This window comes from Aythya marila (genome assembly GCF_965140915.1).
Source record: "Aythya marila genome assembly, chromosome: 1".
Taxonomy (NCBI): domain Eukaryota; kingdom Metazoa; phylum Chordata; class Aves; order Anseriformes; family Anatidae; genus Aythya; species Aythya marila.
In genome coordinates this window covers 111326937-111349610 of record NC_139042.1, presented here as the reverse complement: position 1 = coordinate 111349610, position 22674 = coordinate 111326937, and the positions used below count along the sequence as shown (strand labels likewise).

The following is a 22674-nucleotide window of genomic DNA, read 5'->3' as shown; positions in this document are numbered from 1 at the left end:
CTGGTAGCTTGGTTTGCTCAGCTACAGCAGGCCCTGAAATTTTCTAAGGCCTACCCCTGCTTGCTTAAAGCAAGCTCAAATTGAACAATTGTTCCACGGGCACATGTCCACATCCTGTATGCCAATTCCCAACAGTAGAGGTTGGTTCCTGAGGAAAAAAGGTATTATTAAATGTTTTTTTCCAGCTATTCAGCAGCTGAAATTAAAAAAAAAAAAAAAAAGTTTTAAAATAATTTATAGAATTTAAATAAATAATATATTATTATCATTTAATTTATAACTTAAATAAATAATAATATACTTATTATTATTATTATTTAATTTTTACATAATAATAATAATATAAATAGCAATCAACAGTTAATTTTAAGCAAGTGATTAAGTGAGCTCAAAATACCAGAAGATCCTCATATTTTATAGTGCAGTAAAGTTCAGCTCGCTCTGGAGATCAAACTTGAGATGATTTTGATGAATGTGTTGTAAAAAAGCAATGCTGTCTTTTCAGAGTCAACATATCAATTGCACAGAAGGAAATGGTAACACATATAACATGTTTAATCTGGAAGTAACAAATAAGAGACTGCACTCAAAATATTACTGTTGTTGTATTATTACCCAGTTTCAGTGTGTTCACCTTTAAGTGTAGTTCCAGTAAGTTTTTTTAATACCTGAAGTTAATGAGAGTTTTAACTTTTTCAGGTACCTTTGCACACATTCAAGTATCAGACTTTGGGTTTGAAAGTTTGACCTATTTTTACAAAAAGAACGATGATTTTCATGAGCAGTGATCTAAGTATAACTAATGTGACTGCTAAATGACTATCTAATCAATAATAAATCCCTTATATATAAGGTAAATATAATGCCCAGATACCCATTGCTCTAAAATATGTCAGAAAGTTTCCTTTAGACTTTCTTAAAATAAGAACCACCTCAAACGTTCCTGAAAGTCTCCTTCTGTGAGCCCGAACTATTTTAAAAACTGAAGCTTGGTCAGCTTTTTAATAATACATAAAATATGTACTTTACTAAAATTGCTTGTTCCCAACCATAAACATGAATTCCCAGAATCATGGGAAATCAAGGAGATATGTACTTTGAGACATGGCTAAGGTAATAACTTTATCTAAATGAAGGAATGTTCCAGTACAAGGTATTATTTCACTTACAGTTTTTTCCTGCTCTCCTTGATGCATTTAGGAGATATTTGGGGAAATAGAGCTGAAAAGACATGTATTCTTTTTTGGAGATAATAGAGAATGTGACTTTCTTCTTCCTTTTTTTCTTCTAAAGCTGCATAGCAACTACACCCTACCCATGCGGAAGGAAAGATTGTTATTAGTTTTCCACTTTTTTTTTTCCCACACCAAAGCCACAAACTACATAATGTAGGCAAACTTTTTTATTTAAAGTAACGATGTCCCTGAATTAGTCAGGCTGGGAGAAGAGAGAAAACTCCAAAGAGTAAAAGGAAACTCTTTTAAGGAGGCCCATTCTATTCTGATGGAATAAACCATATTATTTTCTGTATTTAATATTATTATAAGCCTTTTACAGTTGTCCTAAATAAAAGTTATGCTAAATTGTTTTTGTTGTGACTGGAAATGCACATAAGCAGGCCTTTCATTCAGAAGTGTGATTTCTTTAGCCAACTCTTATTCTTAGAAAAGGTATATTATTTAGTAATTCGCACTTAGTTTTGTTAGTTTTGTACTCCAATAAAATCATGAATGTTTGTGGTGTTTTTTTTTGACTTAAAGAAATGTAATGCAAAAATTATTTTTATTTTTTATTTTTAAAGTACTAGTATTAATAGTTTCAAAGTGCCCTTTCTTGATGTTCTTGTCAGGGAAGCTGAGTTAACAACCTATTATTATGTACTCCTTACCAAGCTGTTAATTGCTTTAGAGTATTTTGCAGGAATTCACCTGCTGCTCATAAAAACATTTATGTTGCTGTAGGAACTTCACCAGGTTAATACATCTTGTATTTGCAATGACCTTGCAAAAATCTGGTTTTCTTGTATATATTGCCAGAAGTACTAGTGTGTTATATTATCAGAATAGCAATTCTTTAGTGATTGAGACTGTTCTTCTTTGAAAAGGTATTGTCTGTCACCTGTCCTTACATTTTTTTCAGATTAAAAATTTGGGGTTTTACCAACTCAAAAAATACTGTTTCAGATGAAGTTAGTTAAACTGGAAATGGACACTTCTGTGATATAAAAATAGAAACAAATTTTTCTTTGTTTTGAAAGTGCAAAATCCACATTTTAGTTTACCTGTTAGATTGTTTGCTTCATCCTTCAAAATTTATGTTAAACTAATCAGAAAAAGACTTCAGTATTTGCTCCTCTATTAACTCACTAAGGTGTTTGAAGAAAACATTAATTTAAATAATTTGTACATTAAGCAAATTGTTACATGTTTAATATACAAATTATATTAATTAATACAACATGTAAATTATATTAATTTGTTAAATTATTAATTAAATAATAATGTTGATGTAATGCCAGCATGAGCAATATAGTCATGATTCCAGAGATGAATTCAACCCTTTTAAGTTAACATTAGAAGACAGATGTTTGCTGTCTGCATGTGTACAGGTAAAAAAAAATGCACATACACACTCACTAATACACAAAGAACATAATATTTCACTGAATTTCGATATCTGTTGATAAATTCATATCTGAAGAGGTTTGCATAATGACACATGCTACACAATTTCAGGGTTGTCCTGATACAGAGATCAGCAGGTCTCCTCTCGCCTCTCATTTATTACTTTTATTAAGTTCAAACTTTAGTTAGTGTCAGAGTTTGTATTTTGGAGTCAAAATTGATTTTGTTTGAGTGGTGTTGAAATATATATTACTGTTTTCAGCATTATTCTGAACTTGTAAGTCCTGATTTCTCTGGGGAAGAAAACAGTTGACCCAAAGAACTTCATACACACACACACGCAAAGTTATCATGTGAAATGTAACATTCATGTGGATTTAAATTAATCCTATTGACTTCAGTCATTTACTCCATCTTCACAAAGCAATCTGAATCAATTCTATCTATAAAAGTAGGTTATTTGCTTATGTAAATAAAAGGGATAGTATTATTAATACCACTGAACCACAATTAATAACTCTCTTTTGTGTGTCTATAAAGCAAATCAACAGCCATGGATAGTTTTGCTTTAAATATGGCTTTTTTCAAGCTGTTATGTAGCACTATGATGCTTTTCTGTAGCTGCCTATTTTTTCTTGTAGGTAGGAATATATACAGTAGCAAAGGGAAACAGAAGACAATACATTAGTCTGCTGTTCTAGGAATAAAAAATGGTATTTATGTAGATGGTTCTACCTAGGCACAAACCAGTCTTTAAAAAGCCCTGTCACTGTACTTGTCCTCCCACTCCAAGATGCTGAAATACATTTTAAAAGGAGTTGGAAAGGCTTGTTGCTTCCAGAGGTTTTTAATACAGTATGCAGTCTTCGCAAGGGCATTTGTTAAAATGTATACACTGCACAAAGCAATTAAAATTTTCCTGTGAAGGAAAATTCTTACAAACCTGAAAAAAATATACACCATGTAACAGGAGCCCTAATCCAAACCCTGGACCTAACTACCTGTGGGCATTGTAAGGGTTCTGAAATTGGGTAAATTAAACATTTTTTGTCAACACCATTAAAGCTGGCTGAGTTTTGTGTAGCATGTAACACTATCAGTGTTACACTCTATTTTTAGGCTTGCTAGATTGAATTGTATTTCACAGCTTTGAAAGTATGTTGGACTTATTTTTTTTTTATTTTTTTTTTTGTAAAAATAGAGCAATGGCAACATCGTATTTTAGAAAGTCACCATCATCTTCTGAAAAAAATTGAATCATTGCCTTTGTACTGAACTTTCACTTCAGTTCTAAGATAATTCTTTACTTCAAAAATGTCTTTGTGCTTTAATATGAGATAGAGGAATCACTTGTTTGGGTACTGCCATGGGGCAATGCTGCAGTTTTGTGTGTACAGCATTACAGTAATTACACCAATGCTGATAATGCTAGAAGAATACCCGACATATGTCTCAGCAGCTTAGGGACCTGCAGGTGTCTGGACTGTTGCTTTTTACATTTCAGTTTTGAGGTGGTCTTTTTTTGTATTACATAGGTTGTCCCTTTTTTTTTTTTTTTTTTTTTTTTGTCTTTCCTCCAAGGTCTTGCATTTTCAGTTTAAAAATTTCATCATATAGTCACCTACTTCCCATCTTTAACTAGAAGTACAATGCCTATGATTTACAGAAGTATATTGGGTTTGACTGAACAAATCATGGATATTCATGATTATTCACTATTTCTGATAGATGAGGAACTATACTATATTCAACAAAATCACCAGGAAACAGACAACAAAACAAAAGATAGTATTTTTTTAAAAACAGTTCACAATTATACTTGTTGCCTAAAGATGTTTTGGAAGCCTGTAGTAAAATAGGTTCAAAAATGTAATTAAATTTGTGGAAGAAAAGTCTACCATGAGCTGTAAAATACAATGAAGCTTATTTAGCTAACTAAGAAACCCTCTAATCTGCAAATTGCTGGACTTGGGGCAGGGGGGACGAGGTGGCAGTGTTGCAGGTAGGCATGGGGAGGGGGAACTTAGCTTTCTTGTATGTGTCTCAAATCTGCAGTGGCATATGCCAGTCCTGATTCAGAAACTTGAACTACAAATCTTACACACCAAATGAATGACTTGGCAGTTAGCCTACTGGCTGTATGTATGTGGTTCTGTGGGCTAGTTTCACAACAGAGAAAGTCACAGAAGGCTTCCAATCTTAAAATTTTGAAGGATTGCATCTGTTTGCTGTTGAGCATTATTTGTCAGCTGGTTTATTATCTGATTACAAAGTAAACCTAAGGATTAGGTATCTCAGAGGACACTACTTTACTCTCCAAAGATGACAGCCACTCTTTGAACACTAGTTGAGTTGATTTTCACCATTAATAAGGTAGTTCATGCTTGCTTTTTCCAACTGGAAAATATAGTGCAGAGAAATAAAATAAAATAAAATAAAATAAAATAAAATAAAATAAAATAAAATAAAATAAAATAAAAACAAAAACTGGAGAGGCTGAAATCTTTATATGCTTAAGTTAAAAAGACTCCTGGAGACACTGTTGCAGAGGCTTTCACTGGTAAATACTTTTAATTAGAAAACACGTGTTATCAAAATTGCTCATAACTGCTGAAAAGATGAAATGTTAATGTTTGAGCTTATCTGACAGTTCAAGTCATGTAACCCAGCTCCTTTTATTATGTTCTGATTGCACCCTGTCCAACCACCAAATTAAGGCACAGACTTGTTTTCATTCCTCTCAATTTAATCCCCACGTCAGTATGATCAGCTGTGTCCTATCTGCTGCCTTCACACCTGCTTTTCCTTTCCCTCCATGTAAGCCACACAGTTTTGCTCTCCCTACTTCTCACCTTACTGTGCTTGTGGGAGCGTTAACTGTAGCAGACTCACCCCGTCCTCATTGCTTCTCACTTAATTTTATCTTTTTTTGTGGTTCACCTCACATTAACTCATTTTTGCCTTTCCAGGTATACAATCCAATTAAAATGAGGTTTGGCTTGGTTTTGACCTTTCCATATTTTCTTTATGATTGGTTATCTGCTCTTCCCCTTTCCTAGTTGACAGCTTCACATTATGTATGGAGAAAGTGATGAGCTGACTGACAGGCAATCAGAATATAAAATATTGAAAGGCCAAACAGATAAAGCAGACTTTAGTATTTTAGCTCCCTATACTGTTATGCCTCAGATTAATGACAAGGGAGGTTGAGAAGGGAAGGGAGAAGATTACAGCCTGAAGTGGCTGATGCTTTAAAATTCTACAGGTTTCCTCTCTGAAGCAAATACTATAGTCACCTGCAATTTTCTCTATGGCCCCACCTTTTCCTGTCAGTTTTCCTCTTAGGTCAGATTGGTTGTCACAGCCTTGTAATCACTTTTTTTAAATTTACCTGAAGTTTGTTAGACAGCTGGAACTGTAAGGTACAACATTTTTAGCAAGCATTTTTTTAAGGTGAATGATATCTTTGACTATTATTCCTATTGTGTAACTTTTCTTATCTCTCTCTATTTCAATGAGGCTTTACCTAATCCTGCTGATCATACTGTAATCAGATACTAATTAATGTTCAGAAGCACATGTTTGAACCTATGAATCTCTTCTCTAAAATCTTCCAAATATTGTTGTTGGCATTCATCTTAAGAGATACACTATAGGTCAAAATAGCCTAACAAAAAATCACGTACAAAATATTATAAAGATAAGCTTTCAAAGACAGATTTTGAGTTTCCCAGGTGTAGTTAATTTTCCTATTTTTAATGTGGGTACTCCTCTTTACAATGATGTAAGTGAGGTAAGAAGCAATATATGATTAGGGGCAATAAACATTTCACAATTACATTATAGGAACAGTCACACTGCAAAGAAAGAATATATTTTGGGGGAATTACTGGAGACAAGTTTGTTGTGAGACAGATCACAGGCAATTTCCACAAATTAGAACTATGTAGGCTATATTTGTCTCAGAAAACACAGACAGTAGTAACCAATTCCACAGTTTGCTATTATTTGTCTGCAACAGATTCTGTTTGAATCAATTAATCACATTTGACCATACTTACTAATCACCTACTGTTTTATTCTAATATATATTGCAACAGTAAAGTTCTATTGAGCTCAGAGTAAATTAAGTGCCATCATGGTTTTTCCAAGGAAAAACTATGGAAGGAGTAGGAGTTTTCCTTTCACGATGGCCCAGAGCTACAACTAATAAAAGTTCCTGGCTTCCGGAATTGTGGCCATTCCTTTAAAATAATAATGCTTCCTCTGTAGGTTACATTGTGTATATCCTTCAAACTGATGTATCTAGGAAAGTGGGAAAATGTGAACAAATGGTCTCATAAAAGATTCTTTTTTATTATTGGTGCTTTTATTTAAACATTCATAATGTCTGAATCACAGAATTCAGAATCTTCTTTACTTTAATGCAGTACTTATTCAGCTTTGACATTGTGCTTTAATGCACAGGAGAAAGACCTGCTCTCTGTGGCATGTAGATTGAATCTCTAGTAGTATTTCCTCCTTTTAGATGATAGTGCTCCAAAAAGGCTAAGGAGGATTATATGGCTCAAGTACAGAATTTTATTGTTAGAAGACAATGGATATAATCCAGAAAATCTATTTGCAAACAGTTGATACTAAATTCAGTTGTTGTTTCTGTGGATCCTTTCTGCACACATGCATTTGGAAGTTGTAGGTAGGCAACAAGTGTGTTTTCAGCTGGCAGAGGCCTATGAAAACCCTATCACTAGTGTCAACTTAAGAAGGCTTAGCAGTTTCAGATTCAATGAACTGAATGCCTTGATTGTCATTCATAAAATTAGCTAGGCACAGAGTAAACTGCAAGAGAGTGGTAATTCCTGGAGCTCCCTTTATATATTTTATAAGATAGAAAATTATATTTGGTTATCTTTTTCAGTTGCTAATTTAAGTACTGATATTATTTTGATTAGAGACACGTTTCTCTTTACTACTCAAATACTAATAGTGACAAATGTTAGACTAAAAGGGTCTGACTTTTTATCAGCACTTGACTGGTAAAGTTAATCTTTTAAAGGCTACTTGAACATGAAAAGTAAGATTCTACATTTCAGATTTTATTTCCATTAATTTTTCTTTGCAGTATATATTTTCAGTAATATTTTTTCTCACACATAAAATCGTATATAAACTCTTTGATAGCAGTAGGAGTCTAAACTGATAAAAGGTATTCATATTTTGTTCAGTCTTTTATCAGTATTTTACTTCATGTATGTGCACAACATCTTCATTTCTGTGCTATTGCCCTTTGAAATAAGGTGGGGGAAAAAGAGAGAGCAGCATGTTCTGATAGAGGTGATGTACAAAGGTTTATCTGTCTGCAGGTTTTAAATATCATCAGAATGAATCCTTTCTTTTGAGCTTATGAGAAAAATGCTAATATCATGGTAGTAGTGCATCTGGGTGTTGAGTGAATATAACATTCATAAATAAAGTAGCTTCTTTCAGTGAGGCATAATGAAGAACTATCTTTTAGTCTGATGGTATTATACAATAGAAGTATTTCATTACAGCGTATGTTGATGAAACAGATTCAGCTATTCTGATATATTAGGAAAGCAGAAAACTTTTCATTATTTTTTATACTCTGATACTGCTACTCCATGAAATCAGTTTCCCTAGTCTTCAGCCATTAACACCACTGTTACTTCCAATCAGTCAGCCAATGTATTTAGATCTGAAAAAATATTTTGTTTATAAAGCCAAATACAAATTTAAGATAGATGTGTGTTCAGATACTTGAGTAGTGTTTGCTACAGGAAAGAGTTTGATTCTGGAAAATGTTTGTGCTCATGAGCAGACCAAACTGTCATGGATTTGTGAACACTGTCTCTCAGAAGCACAACAGAATCCAGTGACAAGAAGGATCACACAAACACTAAGAAAAATGCAGTTTCCTTAGAAATAGAAAAAAAAAAAAAACATGTTCAAAGCTCATATTATAATTCTGTTTAACTTGGATAGTCCTAGGCTCTGTATTACATTGTGTAATAACATTGATATCTCTTGTATGGATTATATTCATGTTTTATTAACAGATTTTCCCAAGACAGATTTGCAGTAGGTTATGGAAGAAGTCTTAGGAATTTCCTCATATCAGATTCTGACTAGGAGTTGTGAGAGTGTATTTTGTTAGATAGACTAGTTTAGCTTATGCTTAAACCTTCAACCCCTGTGTTCTCAAAACTACTTCTTATAAATCCTGTGCCATCTAAAGATCACAATGTTGGTTTGGAAATAATGTGAAGGATCAGAACATTTCTCATATTTCCCCTCTTATATGAACCCTGAGCCATATGTAAGGGCCATCAGTTTGCTTCCTACTTACATGCAATGGGTAATACAGCTATATGAGTGAAACTATTCTTTCATTTTGCAGATTATGTACAAATCCTCTGTAGTTATCAGTAAATACAGAACAGATGTAGTCCTTGACATTTCCTGTGATCCCAATCCTGTCACTGTCTGTCTATCACAGAGCACACTGTAGCTTCTTCTAGCCCACAAAACCAAGCTTTCTTTCCATGGAAAGTAATGTACATGACAGTATGTATGGCTCATACATGTCTAAATTATGCCACAACATAAAATCAGGTTCTGATACATGTAAAAGCATGCCTGAACATCCAGGGAGTACATCCAAATCTTGCAGTTTAAGATTCAGTTTATGAACCCCAAATCCATGCAAGTGCAAGTGCATATTATTTGTGGCAAAAATGAGACAAAGCATCCCATACTTCTCCACACATTGGAATTGGGGTGTTTTACTCTGTGACTGTCTTTAGTCTCCCTGGTCATGGCAGAAGGTTGACCAACCTTGGGAGTCAAAGCTTCCTGTTTACTCCCAAACTTCTCTCTGTGGAAGGCTCTGGCTTCCAAGGTAGGCTACAAATCTTGTCATTGTCACGAGAAGAGAGTAGTGGTGAAGTCATTCTTGATCCTTGGTAACTTCTGTCTCCACGAGTACAGCTGTACATCTGTTACAAACTGCAGATAGGATTACCTAATACTGTATTAGATAGTATTATTAGCAGAGATCGATGGAAACTGGAATTTTCCAAAAGGACTGGAAAATACAGTCAATTACATTCCATGATTTCAGTAGAACAAAATGAAATAGAACAAAAAATAGTATATGTATGTCATGAATTCCCTGTCTGGATGCCTAGCTGGGCAACCTGCTCTAGAGAACCTGCTTTGGCAGGGCAGTTGGACCTGATGATCTCTTTAGGTCCATTCCAACCCCTACAATTCTGTGATTCTGTGAATGCAAATTTTGCTCAACTACATGTACACCATGTCTGCTTTCTAGTGTTTTCTTTAAGAAGCAAAACTCTTAAACTTGTATTTGTAGTGGTCATGTTATGTTAATGGAGCACTTCATCACCTTTTCAAGTAAGGAAAATATTCTTTAGTAATCTCAAACTTCCTACTGCTGGTCACTACGTTGAAGGAAGGATGTGTGTGTGTGTATCCCTCCACAACAAAATGTGGGAGGTACTGCAGTTACTGTCACAGTTGTGTTTTTATAGACATTGCATAATATTTCTTTGTACTCCAACAGTATGTGACTGATGCAAAATAATAATCTGTGTCTTGGTCAGAACATCTAGTAGTTAATAAATTCATCCACTTTTCTCCTCTACAGAAAATTGAATAATATCCAATATACTGTCAGCAGTGCCTTAAACTGTAAGGTCATTTGGCTAGTTCCAAATACACATGGGGTTGTTATGTCTGTCCTTCTCTAAATTTTATTTTGGAAGAAGGCCACAGCCTCCTTTCATTCAAAGACAGACAACTTTGTCATTGGCATAAATGACTGCTGGTCAATTGAGTACCATGAATATACTTCTCTCAGTAGTAAATTTTGTTCTTAGTACTCCGTTTTCCACATCTCATTATGAAGCATGATTTAGTACTCACAACATCTAAACAGAGTTCTTTTTCATGAACTAACAGCTTTGTTGCTGCCAGTCTATAAATCCTGTCAAATTTACAACCTAAGTTTAATTTGAGGTTTAACATCTAGCTTTTTTGCAGAGAAAATGTTCTTTCTGATGCTGTAATTAAGAAGAGAAGGATACAATAAATTCCCCCCCCCCAAAAAAAAAAAAAAAAAAAAAAATTAGAAAAAGAAAGAGAACTGGGATGTGGTATATAGTATTTGATCACTTGCCAGTGTTGATTTCCTGAAGCACATACCAAAAATCTTTTCTCTTTGTGAATATTTTGTTAAAAACTATCCTGTTGGAGCTCTTGTCAAGTTTCATCTCTCAGTAATAGTTGCAGCTTTCTAAAAAGTTAGCCTGTTTTTTGAAGAAAATGGTTGAGACAAATAAAGAAATTTCTTTGCCAAAATCACAATGTGAAAGTAATTGAAAGCTAATGCATGTCGCTGTGAAACCTTTCCCCATTTCTTTTGTTTTGTCAGAGTGTGATTTTTATAAAAGTTGTTTATCTTGACAGATAATTTATCATATTTTTTTCTTATGGCACAAAGCACTGAATGACAGAATATGATGAAATGTGAGCTACAAACATCTCCATCTACAATACCATATTGTGGCTGCCTAAAAACATGTAATAGCTTCTTGCCACATTATGAAAGAAATAGAAAGAGTGGTCAGTCATTAAAATGTCTTTCAGCTGTCATCACCCTAAAAATTGCAATTGCATCAATCTAGACATAATGTTTACAAATTAGGTTCCAATACCTGAAAAACATATTTGGATTATTTTAACCTGCAGGGTCTGAAGGTAAGTATCTGCTAGTGTTTCTTCACTGTTTCTGTATGCTAAGGGTAACAAAATGGCACAATTGCTGTAATTTGGAAGTTTCCTGATTTACAAGAAAAAGTGACTTTAAATGTTTTCTACACAATTTTCAGGATCCAATGGGTTTTTAATAAGCTGGTTGTAATGTTTTATATATATGCTACAACAACCCAGAAGCTAATACTCATTTTCTGTTAATTTGCAGACAAAGCAATGTCTTCCAATATCAAACACACATTGATATATTTCTATTTCAATTATCAGAAACATTTTTATTTTCCTTTCCCTTGAGCCATCATTAGCAAGAGAGGAAAAAATGTTCCTTAATTATCGGATGTATTGTTGGCTATGCCTGAGACTTTGAAACACTGTAAGTGTAAGTAAATTTTGGAAAATAATAGCATTTACATTTCTGACACATGAAGTTATCAACATAAAGAATTAAAACAATACCATGAAACACCGTTTTTTTAAACTTCTGTGTGGTCTTGTTCTCACTGTTTTCAGACCTCTTTGATACAAAGGAAGCTCTACATTTTATTTTTTAAAACTGTTCTAGAATTATTCTTCTAGTCCACTCCATTTGCACCTCTTTGTCAGTCTTCTGTGAATCAGTGAGGAAACAGCATAAACTTCATGATAGTTATTGCTGTCTTTATTGACTGGAAATTCATCTTTCAGGTCTATCTAAAATGAAAAGAAAAAAACAAACTTCTTTTTTAGGGATACAGTTTTCTGTCAATCAACTGTCTTGATTAAATGTTACCATCACAGGCCTTGTCACACTCATCGTCTTTGACCAACTAAAAATAATAAATTATACTTGATAACTGTCTGTTCCACATTCCTGGCTAGGAAGCAGCTATATTCCAAGTGCTGTGTTCTACACGTGCTGTGGCTAGCCTGTAATAACAGATATAACATAGCAGATATAGAACAGATTGTTTTCTTCAGAAGTTTGTTGCTGACACTGACCTTCTGCAAGAGTAAATCTGAGCAGCAGATCTTGGGGAGTCTCCACTATTTTTGACATTTCCATTTTCATCCCCCTCTGAAAGAACCTATTCTTTTTCCAATTCCATCCAAATGTACTGAAACTTCATTTCTGCATTCCAGCAAGTCATGAAAGAGTAAAGTATTAAATGCTCTGTACTTTATTTCAAGCAGCAAGGTGGTCTGGGGAAAGGAAATGGTTTTCAACTACTAGATTGTACAGTGAAATCCCTTAGTTGATGATTTCCTCCTTACCTCACAGGCTGTGGAGCCTAAATACAAATTTCCAGAGAGTCCCAGAGTATAAAGCCTCTGCTCGGCTATGTCTGGATGATGACGGATGGAGCCCATAGTACTTGCTAAATCTTTGAACGGAAGAATAATAATATCTGTACAGAACAAGCATGTGCTATTTACATAACCATTAATAAGCATATCCAGAGTCTTTCCTGTCATGTCTTTTCCTGGACTGAAATGTAAAAATCGTCTCTTGGAATGATACTGTGTTATTTAACAGGTAGGATCACAAACAAGGATATACCTATTTCTTTTTCAGTCACACAATTTAGTGTGGCCTTAGGATAGTGCAAAATTTCTTGTGAGTTTTTTATTATTTTGTTTTGTTTTGTTCTGTTTCAGTTTCATTCATTTTTTCCCCCTAATTCTTGGATAGAAAGCTGTGCAGAGGAAAAGGATCTGGGGGTGCTCGTTGATGCTCACCTGAACATGAGCTGGTAGTGTGTCCAGTTGCTCCAGAAGGCCAATGACATCCCGGCCTGTATCAGGAATAGTGCAGCCAGCAGGAGCAAGGTGGTGATCATCTACCTGTACTCTGCTCTGGTGACGCAGCACCTTGAGTACTGTGTTCAGCTTTGGGCCCCTTACTACACAAATGGCATCGAGGCCCTGGAGCAGGCCCAGAGAAAGGCTACGAAGCTGGTGAAGGGCCTGGACCACAAGTCCTGAGAGGAGCGGCTGAGGGAACTGGGGATGTTTACTCTGGAGAAGAGGAGGCTTAGGGGAGACCTTATTGCTCTCTACAGCTACCTGAAAGGAAGTCGTGGGGAGCTGGGGGTTGGCCTCTTCTCGCAGATAACTAGTGATATGACTAGAAGGAATGGCCTCAAGCTGAGCCAGAGGAGGTTTAGGTTATAAATTAGGAGAAACTTCTTCTCAGAAAGAGTAGTTAGGCATTGTAATGGGTTGCCCAGGGAGGTCGTGGCATCATCGTCCCTCGGGGTGTTTAAGAAAAGATTGGACATGGTGCTTAGGGACATGGTTTATTGGGTGACATGGGTAGTAGGGTGATGGTTGGACCAGATGATTTTGGAGGTCTTTTCCAACCTTAATGATTCTATGATTTTGTTAAAAAACTTAGTCTCTTTGGGTAGAAATATACACACTTAGCAGCTTCAGTACTAAGTGAATTCAAGTCTTGTGCTCTTCAAGCCTGCATAACCTGGCCAAGTTACTTGTTAAGGTATATTAGCCCTCTACACACAAAAGTCCCTGGAAGTTGCACATATAACAAGGGTATAGAATAGAAATTAACTCTTCATAATACACTGACTATTTGTGAAATTTCTATAAAGAAACATGGGAACTACTCTGTGTAAGTGTTCTCTATTTTCTTGCAAATCTAAGTATTAACCTATTATACCTTTTTTTCTCACATACATTCTATTTTCAAATTGAAGCAAGCTTAATCTCAATATATATATATATATATATATATACATATGTATATTCCTCACCTTAATAGCTTGATTTTCTGGCAGAAGAAAATTGATTTTTTTCTGAAATTTCTCAGAAAATGAATGCTTAAAATCCACTGACCCTCTCAAAGCAAAGTTATAACATTTCAGGTAATAGGAGAAATCTGATATTTAGAACAGTTATTAGATCGTGTGTTAATTGCAGTCTCCATTCATAAGAATACGTGGACAGTGTCCTACTATTCTAATTTAAATATGTATTTCTTGATGTTTCAAAATCTGTTCATAGACAGTGGAAAAAATAAATGCTTCCTCTTACTCCAGTTTCTCAAATTATTTCCACTGTTTGAACTGAGCATTAAATACTATTATTTTAGATATTGGTCATCATTGTGTACCTTTATTTCCTTCTCTTAACAGAATGATTAAGTTGGTTTTATGTGTTTGTTTTCTGATTTATTTTTCTTAACCATCTCTTTGTATGCCTACTGGGGGAATACTGATATACCTCCTGCCCTATGCTAATGTGACCTCAACTGAAGTTGACTTGATGTGTTCACTGTTTGTCTTATATAAAAAATACATGTGTGTTGCTCAGAAGAGGTTAAGAGTTCAACAGAATTTAATTGAAACCTATTCTTCTGCTGGCTGTATCTCTTCTGTGAACTGGATTGCTTCCCTCTTAATAGGCTGGAAACATCCTTTGAATAACAGATACAACATATTGTCTCATGCAGTAATACTGCATGAGACAATAAATGTATATGGTGCCCAATGGGTACCACAGTTGGGTTATGAAGCTCATGTGTCGGTTTGGGGACAACTGCTGTAATACAGAAAAGTAAGCCTTAAGGCACTATATAAAATATTACAGATTACTGATTTATTGAGTGATGGTAACTAATGACAGGAAATACACTCTCTCTTAAATTATTCCCTCATGTAAAGTATAGTCAATGATGTGCCTAGCAAAGCTGCACTTTGTGCAGCAATCAATGTGGCTGATCTCCATACTACAGCAGCTTTTCTGCAATAGTAATTCCCAGTGATCTCTGTAAGGGTCAGGAATTCTCAGCAGATCCCTAAGATCAACTCCTAGGAGATTAACAGGGGAATTTCACAGAAATTGTCTCTTTTACAGAATGTGAAAGGGAATTTCATGTATGGCTACATTACAGCTACCTGGAAAAAGAAATAAAGTTCAACAGCAGTGAAGCAGTTGAACCATGCTAGAAGTTTACAGACTTTAAAGAAAAAGTTAATTTTTATTTTCTTTTACCCACAGGTCTACCCACGGATAGCGCCGGCATTTTGGCACTACCTGCGGGTAGAAGTGAGTAGCGGGTATTTGAATACTCCCACATCTTTACTTTACAGCTTACTAGTACTTACTGACCTCCTAGTTTGTCCATTGTGCAAAAACAGCTGCCATTTTAGCTGTCATTTTCTGTGAATGTAGTCTTGTACTAATTCCATATTGTTTTGACTACAGTATAATTACTAACCTAAGTCACAAAGATGTGATATGTTTATATGCAAGACTAAGGACAAAAAAAAAAAATGAAATCTAAGTCAAGGCCATATCATACATTGTGATTATAGCACAAAATCAAAGTACTGAAATCCATATCTGCACCTCCTTTTATAAAAACATTTTACATTCATGAGAAGAATGTGGAGCTTCAGTTTTGCTATATAATTTTTGCAAAATTTGTACAACTCAACTTGATATCATTTCTCCCCTCTTTTGTCCCTCAGGAGCATGAGCAGCTCAGCTATTCCTCCACAAGGTCCAAGGCTCCAAGTGTTATCATCACAGGTCTCAAGCCAGCCACCAAGTATATATTTCATATCAGAGTCAGGACGGCAGCAGGATACAGCGGCTATAGCCAGAAGTTTGAATTTGAAACTGGAGATGAAAGTAAGTTTTACTGAAGGGAAAAAGAAATCAAATACAATAGAAGTAGCATTTAATTCTATAGCAGTCAGACATTGAAGTTTGAATGTCTGAATCCATATGATATGCTTATCACAGAGTGACCACTGCTGTATGATAAAAAAGTAAGTAAGCCTCAGCCTCACACTTCTGGATTCATTTATTTTTTTGAGCAACATGTAGAAATTTGAGACCACTGTTGCAGGTGAAGGAGTGTTTCCTTCTGCAAGATTTCCTGGTTTGTCCCATATCCTTTCACTTAAAGATGGCCTTCCTTTTAACATCTGGAATTATTCTGAGTAAGTCTTACATGTTATGTAAGTCCAGCAGCTTCATGCAAGCTCTTACAACATAGAGGTGGAGTCTTTTCTCTATAGTTTTAAGTCCCAGAATCTATGATTAAAAAAATTAAAACTTTTATATGTATTTCAACAAGTAAGTCTACTAAATTTGCCAATGAGAAGAAAAAAACCCTACATATTCGTGAAGCACATGCAAAAAGACCTGACTCATGCTCTGAAAAATTTTACATGTATATTGATCTTATATATTACCCTGCATTTTCAAAGAAACCATGAACGAGTTATTTACCAGCATTTGAAATAAAATGAGTGTAGTAGATATAGCACTAAAACACTCATTAATGAAATTACTTTAATTTACCAATTATGTATACTATGTTTTTCATTAGTGTTTTAGAATTCAAGTTACTTAAGCTAAAGTAGAAACTGAAAACTATACAAGTGTTTTCAAGAGCACCCATGGGTTTGTGTTCCATTTTCATTGCTTCTTAACTTCTATTTCAAAAATGTTTTAGGGACAGATTTTCAAGTACTTAATACCTAATTGGACTTTTGAAATTTTCTTAGGTACTTAAGCCAATTGGTTTGAATAGACATTAAGCACTTGGGTGCTTTCCAGAATTCTAGTAGTTCTTGTCTGCATCTACTGGTACGATAAATACTAGCCTTTAGGCACAGTGGGTCATAAATGTTGTCAAAAGTAAATGGTATTTAAACCTCTATGAGCCTATGTCATATATGTAGAAATGTGACTTAGCCATCCAAATCAGGAAGACTGTGGTGCCTGTGACATTTCTTGCATCAGCTCTTCTGATAGAAATATCTCCTGGGAGTGAGAGTCTCTGCCTTCCAAAACCCACATCTTTTTCTCATTTGCACTAATGCAACTGCTTGGTTGGGTTGAATGGTGAGGTAGAGTACAGTGTTAATCCAGTTTAAAAATAAATTTATATATGGATCTGAACAAGTAATTGAATCCATAATTGGCAATTAACTGAGCACAGTATCAAAGACAAAAAAAATTTTAAGCTGACCACTGCTACTATAAGCAATGCTGTGGAACTTTAGTTGGTTTCAAACATGCTTGTAATCCATTAATAGTGTAGACTTGGATCCAGATGACTGAGCCAGTGGTGGCATTGTAAATGACCCTTCCATAAGATGTCATTACAAGTGTCTGAGGTCTGAAGCAGTTCAAATCTCTGTAGACATCCATAATTCCATAGTGCCTGGGGATTGTGTATATTGGAGCTCCTCTAGCTCCAACACCATGAGACAAAGAACTAAGGATGGTACTGTGAAAAGCATAAACAGTGACTCAGAAGCCTGAGTTTTTCTCCAGACTCAGTGGAGGCAGAGGATGACTAGTAGGGCTGTCTGGTTCAGTCCTCCATTTTAAGGTAGAAGAACAGGTCATAGGTTAAAGTGATGCTATTCTGAGTTTCACTCTGAAACAGGTAAGTATAACTTTCTTTCACTGGGTAGTGAATTACCTCAGCAACAAAAATATGATCCATTAAATAATTCAGTGGGGAAAAAAAAAAAAAAAAAAAAAAAAAAAAAAAACAGGTTATTTGCTTCATGTGTAATTTATTTTTTTCAAATTTAGAATGCATTTCAGAGAAGCATTGGATTTTGCAATATGTAATGATATCATAATTGATGCTTTGTTTGAAAGTTCAGTGGCTTATAATAATTTATAGCATGTATGTTTCTAAATGTCTGTCTTCTCACTGCGTGGGAACACAAGTTTCCTTCAGAAACAGGGATATCTTGAGAAAACAGATTTCAGGTTTCAACACTCAACATTTAATGCCTCAATTACTACAAAGCATTCAGTGTGAATCTTGATAGTAAAACATAAATACACATTATATATTTGTTATTTACCAACATGTATTGGTTAGTCTTGTGCCTGCCTTAAAGTATTTAATTTGTTACAAAATGAGATAATTGTGTGATGGAGAGGAAATGTAGGCTTTGTTAAGGATTAGCTGAGATGAGGGTAGAGAAAAATTCTGCAGCTCAGTTTGAAATGGTACCTGGAGCTAGGTAAAAACTGCAGTTTAATTGAAATGGTAGTTCAAAGGTTTGTTACAGCTGTGGTCTTATTTAAGTATTTCTACAGTACTGCTTTAGATTTCAAAGGAAAAAAGAAAACAAAGGGAGTGCCTGGTAGTAACTATTTCTTATTTCAAATGGAAGCAGTGATCAGTCAAATGATAACCATTGCTCTCCAAATATTGTTCTACCTCAAAGCAGTATTTTGAAAGTAGTCCTATTTTAATCTTTAATGCAACATCAGATTATTATGGTTATTCATTTGAACCCCTTTTATAACACCAACCAAACCTGTGTAACTCAGTAGCTTTTTCAGACAGTTTATGACAATAGATTAAAATATACCATCTCCAGCAATGGGAAGCTCACCATATTTATAGGGAGGTAGTTCCAGTGCTTAGCCCTTGTTATTAAAAATTTGCAACTTGTTTATGGCTTGACTTTGTTTTTTTAGCTTGTATCTTTTGACCCTTCTCTGACAAATTAAAAAGGCAGATACTGTCAGGAATGTCTTCCTCTTCTAAATGTGTGTAGGCTCTTTTTAAGAATACTCTCATCTTTCCCTTAAGTGAGAAAAATGCTCTCTCCCTCTAAAAGGCAGTTCATCCAACCATTGAATCAATTTTGTAGCTCTCCAGAATTTTAGCATTCTTGGTGAAGTATAACGTCAGAGCTGAACCTGATACTGAATTGAACTGGAAAAGTAAACCTGTTTATGATGCCATAAACAGTCATAACACCACTTACCTCCTTATAGTTTAGTTTTCTTTTATTTATAGATCCAAGTACTTGCAGTCTCAACTAGAGCATTGCCTTACACAATTGAATAACTAGCACATTGCAACAATTTTGTGAGTGCTGCTGTATTCCAAGATACTGGCCTTCATTTAGATGCAAGGGTTGAGGAGGGTTTAAACTTGTATTGCATATTCATATAAGTGCACGTAAATGATATGTGACCCTTACTGGTGTGCACCTATCTTACCAAGCAGTCCAAGTTAAACTGTAGCAATCTGTTTTTGTTAATTACAGCTCTGGCAGTATTCATTGCAGCTGATTTTTTTTTTTAATTTTGTAATACATTTTCTTCTAAATTATTCTGAAAGATACCAAATAATTTAGACCAAGGTAGACTGTTACAGCTTCCTCAATCTCTACCCATTAGAAACAAGCTACTTGGTGAACATTCCACATTTGCAATTAATTTTTGTGGTCTTTCAGTTAGCCAGTTTTTAATTAATTTGAGGTGAGCTATACTGATTTTACATAAAGTTTTCATCAGAATGGTAGGAAAAATAAAGTGTTTAAAAAGTCTGTGTTATCCAAATAAAATTTATCCACCAACAACCTCATAAAAATTACAGGAAACACTTCAAGTCATATGTTTGTACATGTTATAATATTAGCCTCTAGAGAAAAAATTTGGGACCAGTTGCAGGAGAACAACCAAAAATATTCTATTTATTCTACTTGAATATTGACACAACTTGCTGATAAATAGTGGTGCAATGAGCAGTCCATAATTAGTATTTTTCTTTAAAGTGATAGACAGATTCTAAAGACAGTAATGGAACAGATATTCACTCTTCAGTCGTGACAGATCTATCAACATCCTAAAATGTATTGTCCTTTGCAGGACAGTGCTGTCATGCCTTTTCCAGTTTACTCGTTGAAACACTACCTGTGCTGCTGCTGTTATACAATTTAAAATAAGATACATCATTACTAGGAACACCAAGAAATTTTGGTGTAATTATTAATGGTGGTGCATGAAGCAGAAAGAAGATTAACTGTGTAGGATTCATGAAAAAACAGTTAATCATGCAATGCTTGTCTGGGATTTTTTTGTGCAGCACCCTGACTTCCTGACCAGCAGACTGAGGCAACTATTGCCTAGGGAGTTTGCTGCCAGAGAGCTCTTCTTCCCACTGCAGAGTCAGCTAAAAGAATAAAATTTGTACTTTATTCGCGAAGGGAAATGTCATTATTTAGAAAATCAGAAAAATTCTCTCTTCAAGGAACCAGGGATGGATGAATGGATGTTGTCAGGGGTGTTTTCCACTATTAAAGCTAAGAGAAGCTGGGAAATTTCTACATAATACCTTTGAAAAGCATAGTAACTACTGCCTTTGACCCTCTTCCTTACTGCCATTTTATGCAGTCTCCCTGTTTGAGAACCTCACAGGTAAAATATTTCTAGTGAAGTTGACGGGGTTTTATATACTCCAGCACACACACGTGTACCACTGTTGTGGCTATAAATTGAAGCATAACCTCAGTCATAGTTCCTTCTTTTATGTATCAGGAGTACCAACTATTTAAGTCACCGCAAAAAGACTCCAGTCCTTTCTAGAATAGAAAAAAACACGTAGTCCAACAATAAAAGATCATTTGTCCCAGCATAAACATCTTTTAATCCCTCACTGTTTTCTCTCTTTCTCTCTTTTCTTTCTTGCTGGCTTTACAGAATATTTTGAGGTGGATATTTTTTTGAAAATTTAATGATTCAAAGCATTCTTGTTTGTTTTTCTGGAGGAATGCTCTTTACTATATCACCCCAGTGGCTCTTGTGCCTACAGGAATTTGTAAAAAATTGAATGATTTACTTTTGTTAGGCAGTGCAGTGCTTGCATGCTGTGGCTCTCTTTTGCAGGGGTTGTTCTAAATCCAAGGGTGTTTTCCACACCAGGCTTCCCATCATCAGGAAAGAAATTTTTATCTGAAAGGGAACTAATTGGCTTGTTTCAGAAGGGACCCAACAGGCAGACTAGTGTGTTCGCAGTGTGGGCTACTACTTGAGCTGAACAGACAGTGACAAATATAAACACATGATGAGTTTTAATCCAAAAGCAATGTAGATTTTCACATGGTTCAAATAAATTATATTAACAGTAAAAAAAAAAAAAAAAAAGAGAGAAAGAAAAATACTTACAGAATACCTAGTTATGTGTTTTAGTCATTTGAGGACTGTGAAAAATTAATTGGTCTGGAACCCTGATCTTGATGAAATAATAACTTTAATTGCTTTATCATAGGCACGGGTGGTGATTTTCTTTTATTGCCAGATCTGCCGAATCCTTGCATTCTTCCTCCTCAAACCCACAATATTTTTTACCTTATCAGCCTGAAACCATGATATTTTGCATTTGCAGCCATATGTGATCTGGACCCTGAGCTCCATTCTTTCTGGAATTGCAGAGGGCAGTCCTGAATAACTGGTTCTAAAAGAGCCCAATATTGTTTCAAGCACATTCATGCCATGGCAGAGAAGCTGTCCATAGGATTTTTAGAAATATATCTGGTTGCCAGTGCAAAACGGAGATTTTCTTGTTAGAATGTTTGATGTTTTGACAATAGTAAATTCAATTTCTGGATGAAACCACCAAGCAAATGAGACTGCATCCTATTTAGTAACTGTTTTGCTGGATCTGTCCTCATGTCTGCCTAGTCCTACTGTTCATTCAGTAGTAGTCAGCACTGGATACCTCAGAGTGTCTCATTTTAATCTTGAAATATTTCCTTACTATGTTTCGTATTTCCAGCCATTTGTTCTTCAGATATGACCTTGCCCTATCTAGATTCCCTATTGTATGTGCCCAGAAGCCATAGAGATTTTACTTTTGTCTGCATTTCCTGAACAAGAGCAACATTCTTGCTCATACCTCAAGCTTCTTGCACAGGCTTTCCATTCATCACTGGTCAGGAAGCTAATGTTAGTGACGCTTGGAAAAAGGCTTTTCAGGCCAATACATAGAAAGAAGCATTACATTTTTATGTTAATAACAGTCCTTTTTAAGATTGCCTTTCCATTACCTGCTCCTTTTCCCACATCCTGCCTTAGATTGGAGACCATCATCTCACTGGAGCACTTGAACTGCAGCACTTCTGGAAATGTAAAGATTACCCTAACTAGGCTTTGTGTTTTTCTTTCCTTTTGTTCTTAAGCACTGTTGTTTACAATGTGTTGTAAATCCATCTGACAGTCAGTTACTGTCTGTTAGAGCTCCAGTTCTCACCATCCACACTTATCTATCTCACAGCTACTTACTATTATCTATCTAGCTGTCCTTCTGTCACTTTTTTATCTTTCACTCTGCTGGAAGGTCCGCTGCCTGATAGATGTTAAATTGAAATAACTAAAGCACGTAACTAAGAGACAGAAGAGAGCTGTCATTAGGGCTTCCAGGCCTTTTAGACCAAATACACAACCTTTTAAAAGACTTTGA

At 35.2% G+C, this 22674-nt stretch overlaps 1 protein-coding gene across 4 annotated transcripts in view; it reads left to right on the top strand.

The window, feature by feature from the left end:
- EPHA6 (EPH receptor A6) overlaps positions 1-22674 on the top strand; it is a 519909-nt gene that overhangs the window by 366163 nt on the left and 131072 nt on the right. For 2 of the 4 annotated variants that reach the window (XM_082778843.1, XM_082778841.1), the window contains exons 7-8: positions 15435-15482; positions 15908-16070. The exons of 1 other annotated variant lie outside the window; for it this stretch is intronic. In XM_082778843.1, the coding sequence (XP_082634969.1) occupies positions 15435-15482; positions 15908-16070 (211 nt within the window). The remainder of the gene's footprint in view (positions 1-15434; positions 15483-15907; positions 16071-22674) is intronic. One more of the 4 variants, XM_082778842.1, reaches the window with a different exon arrangement.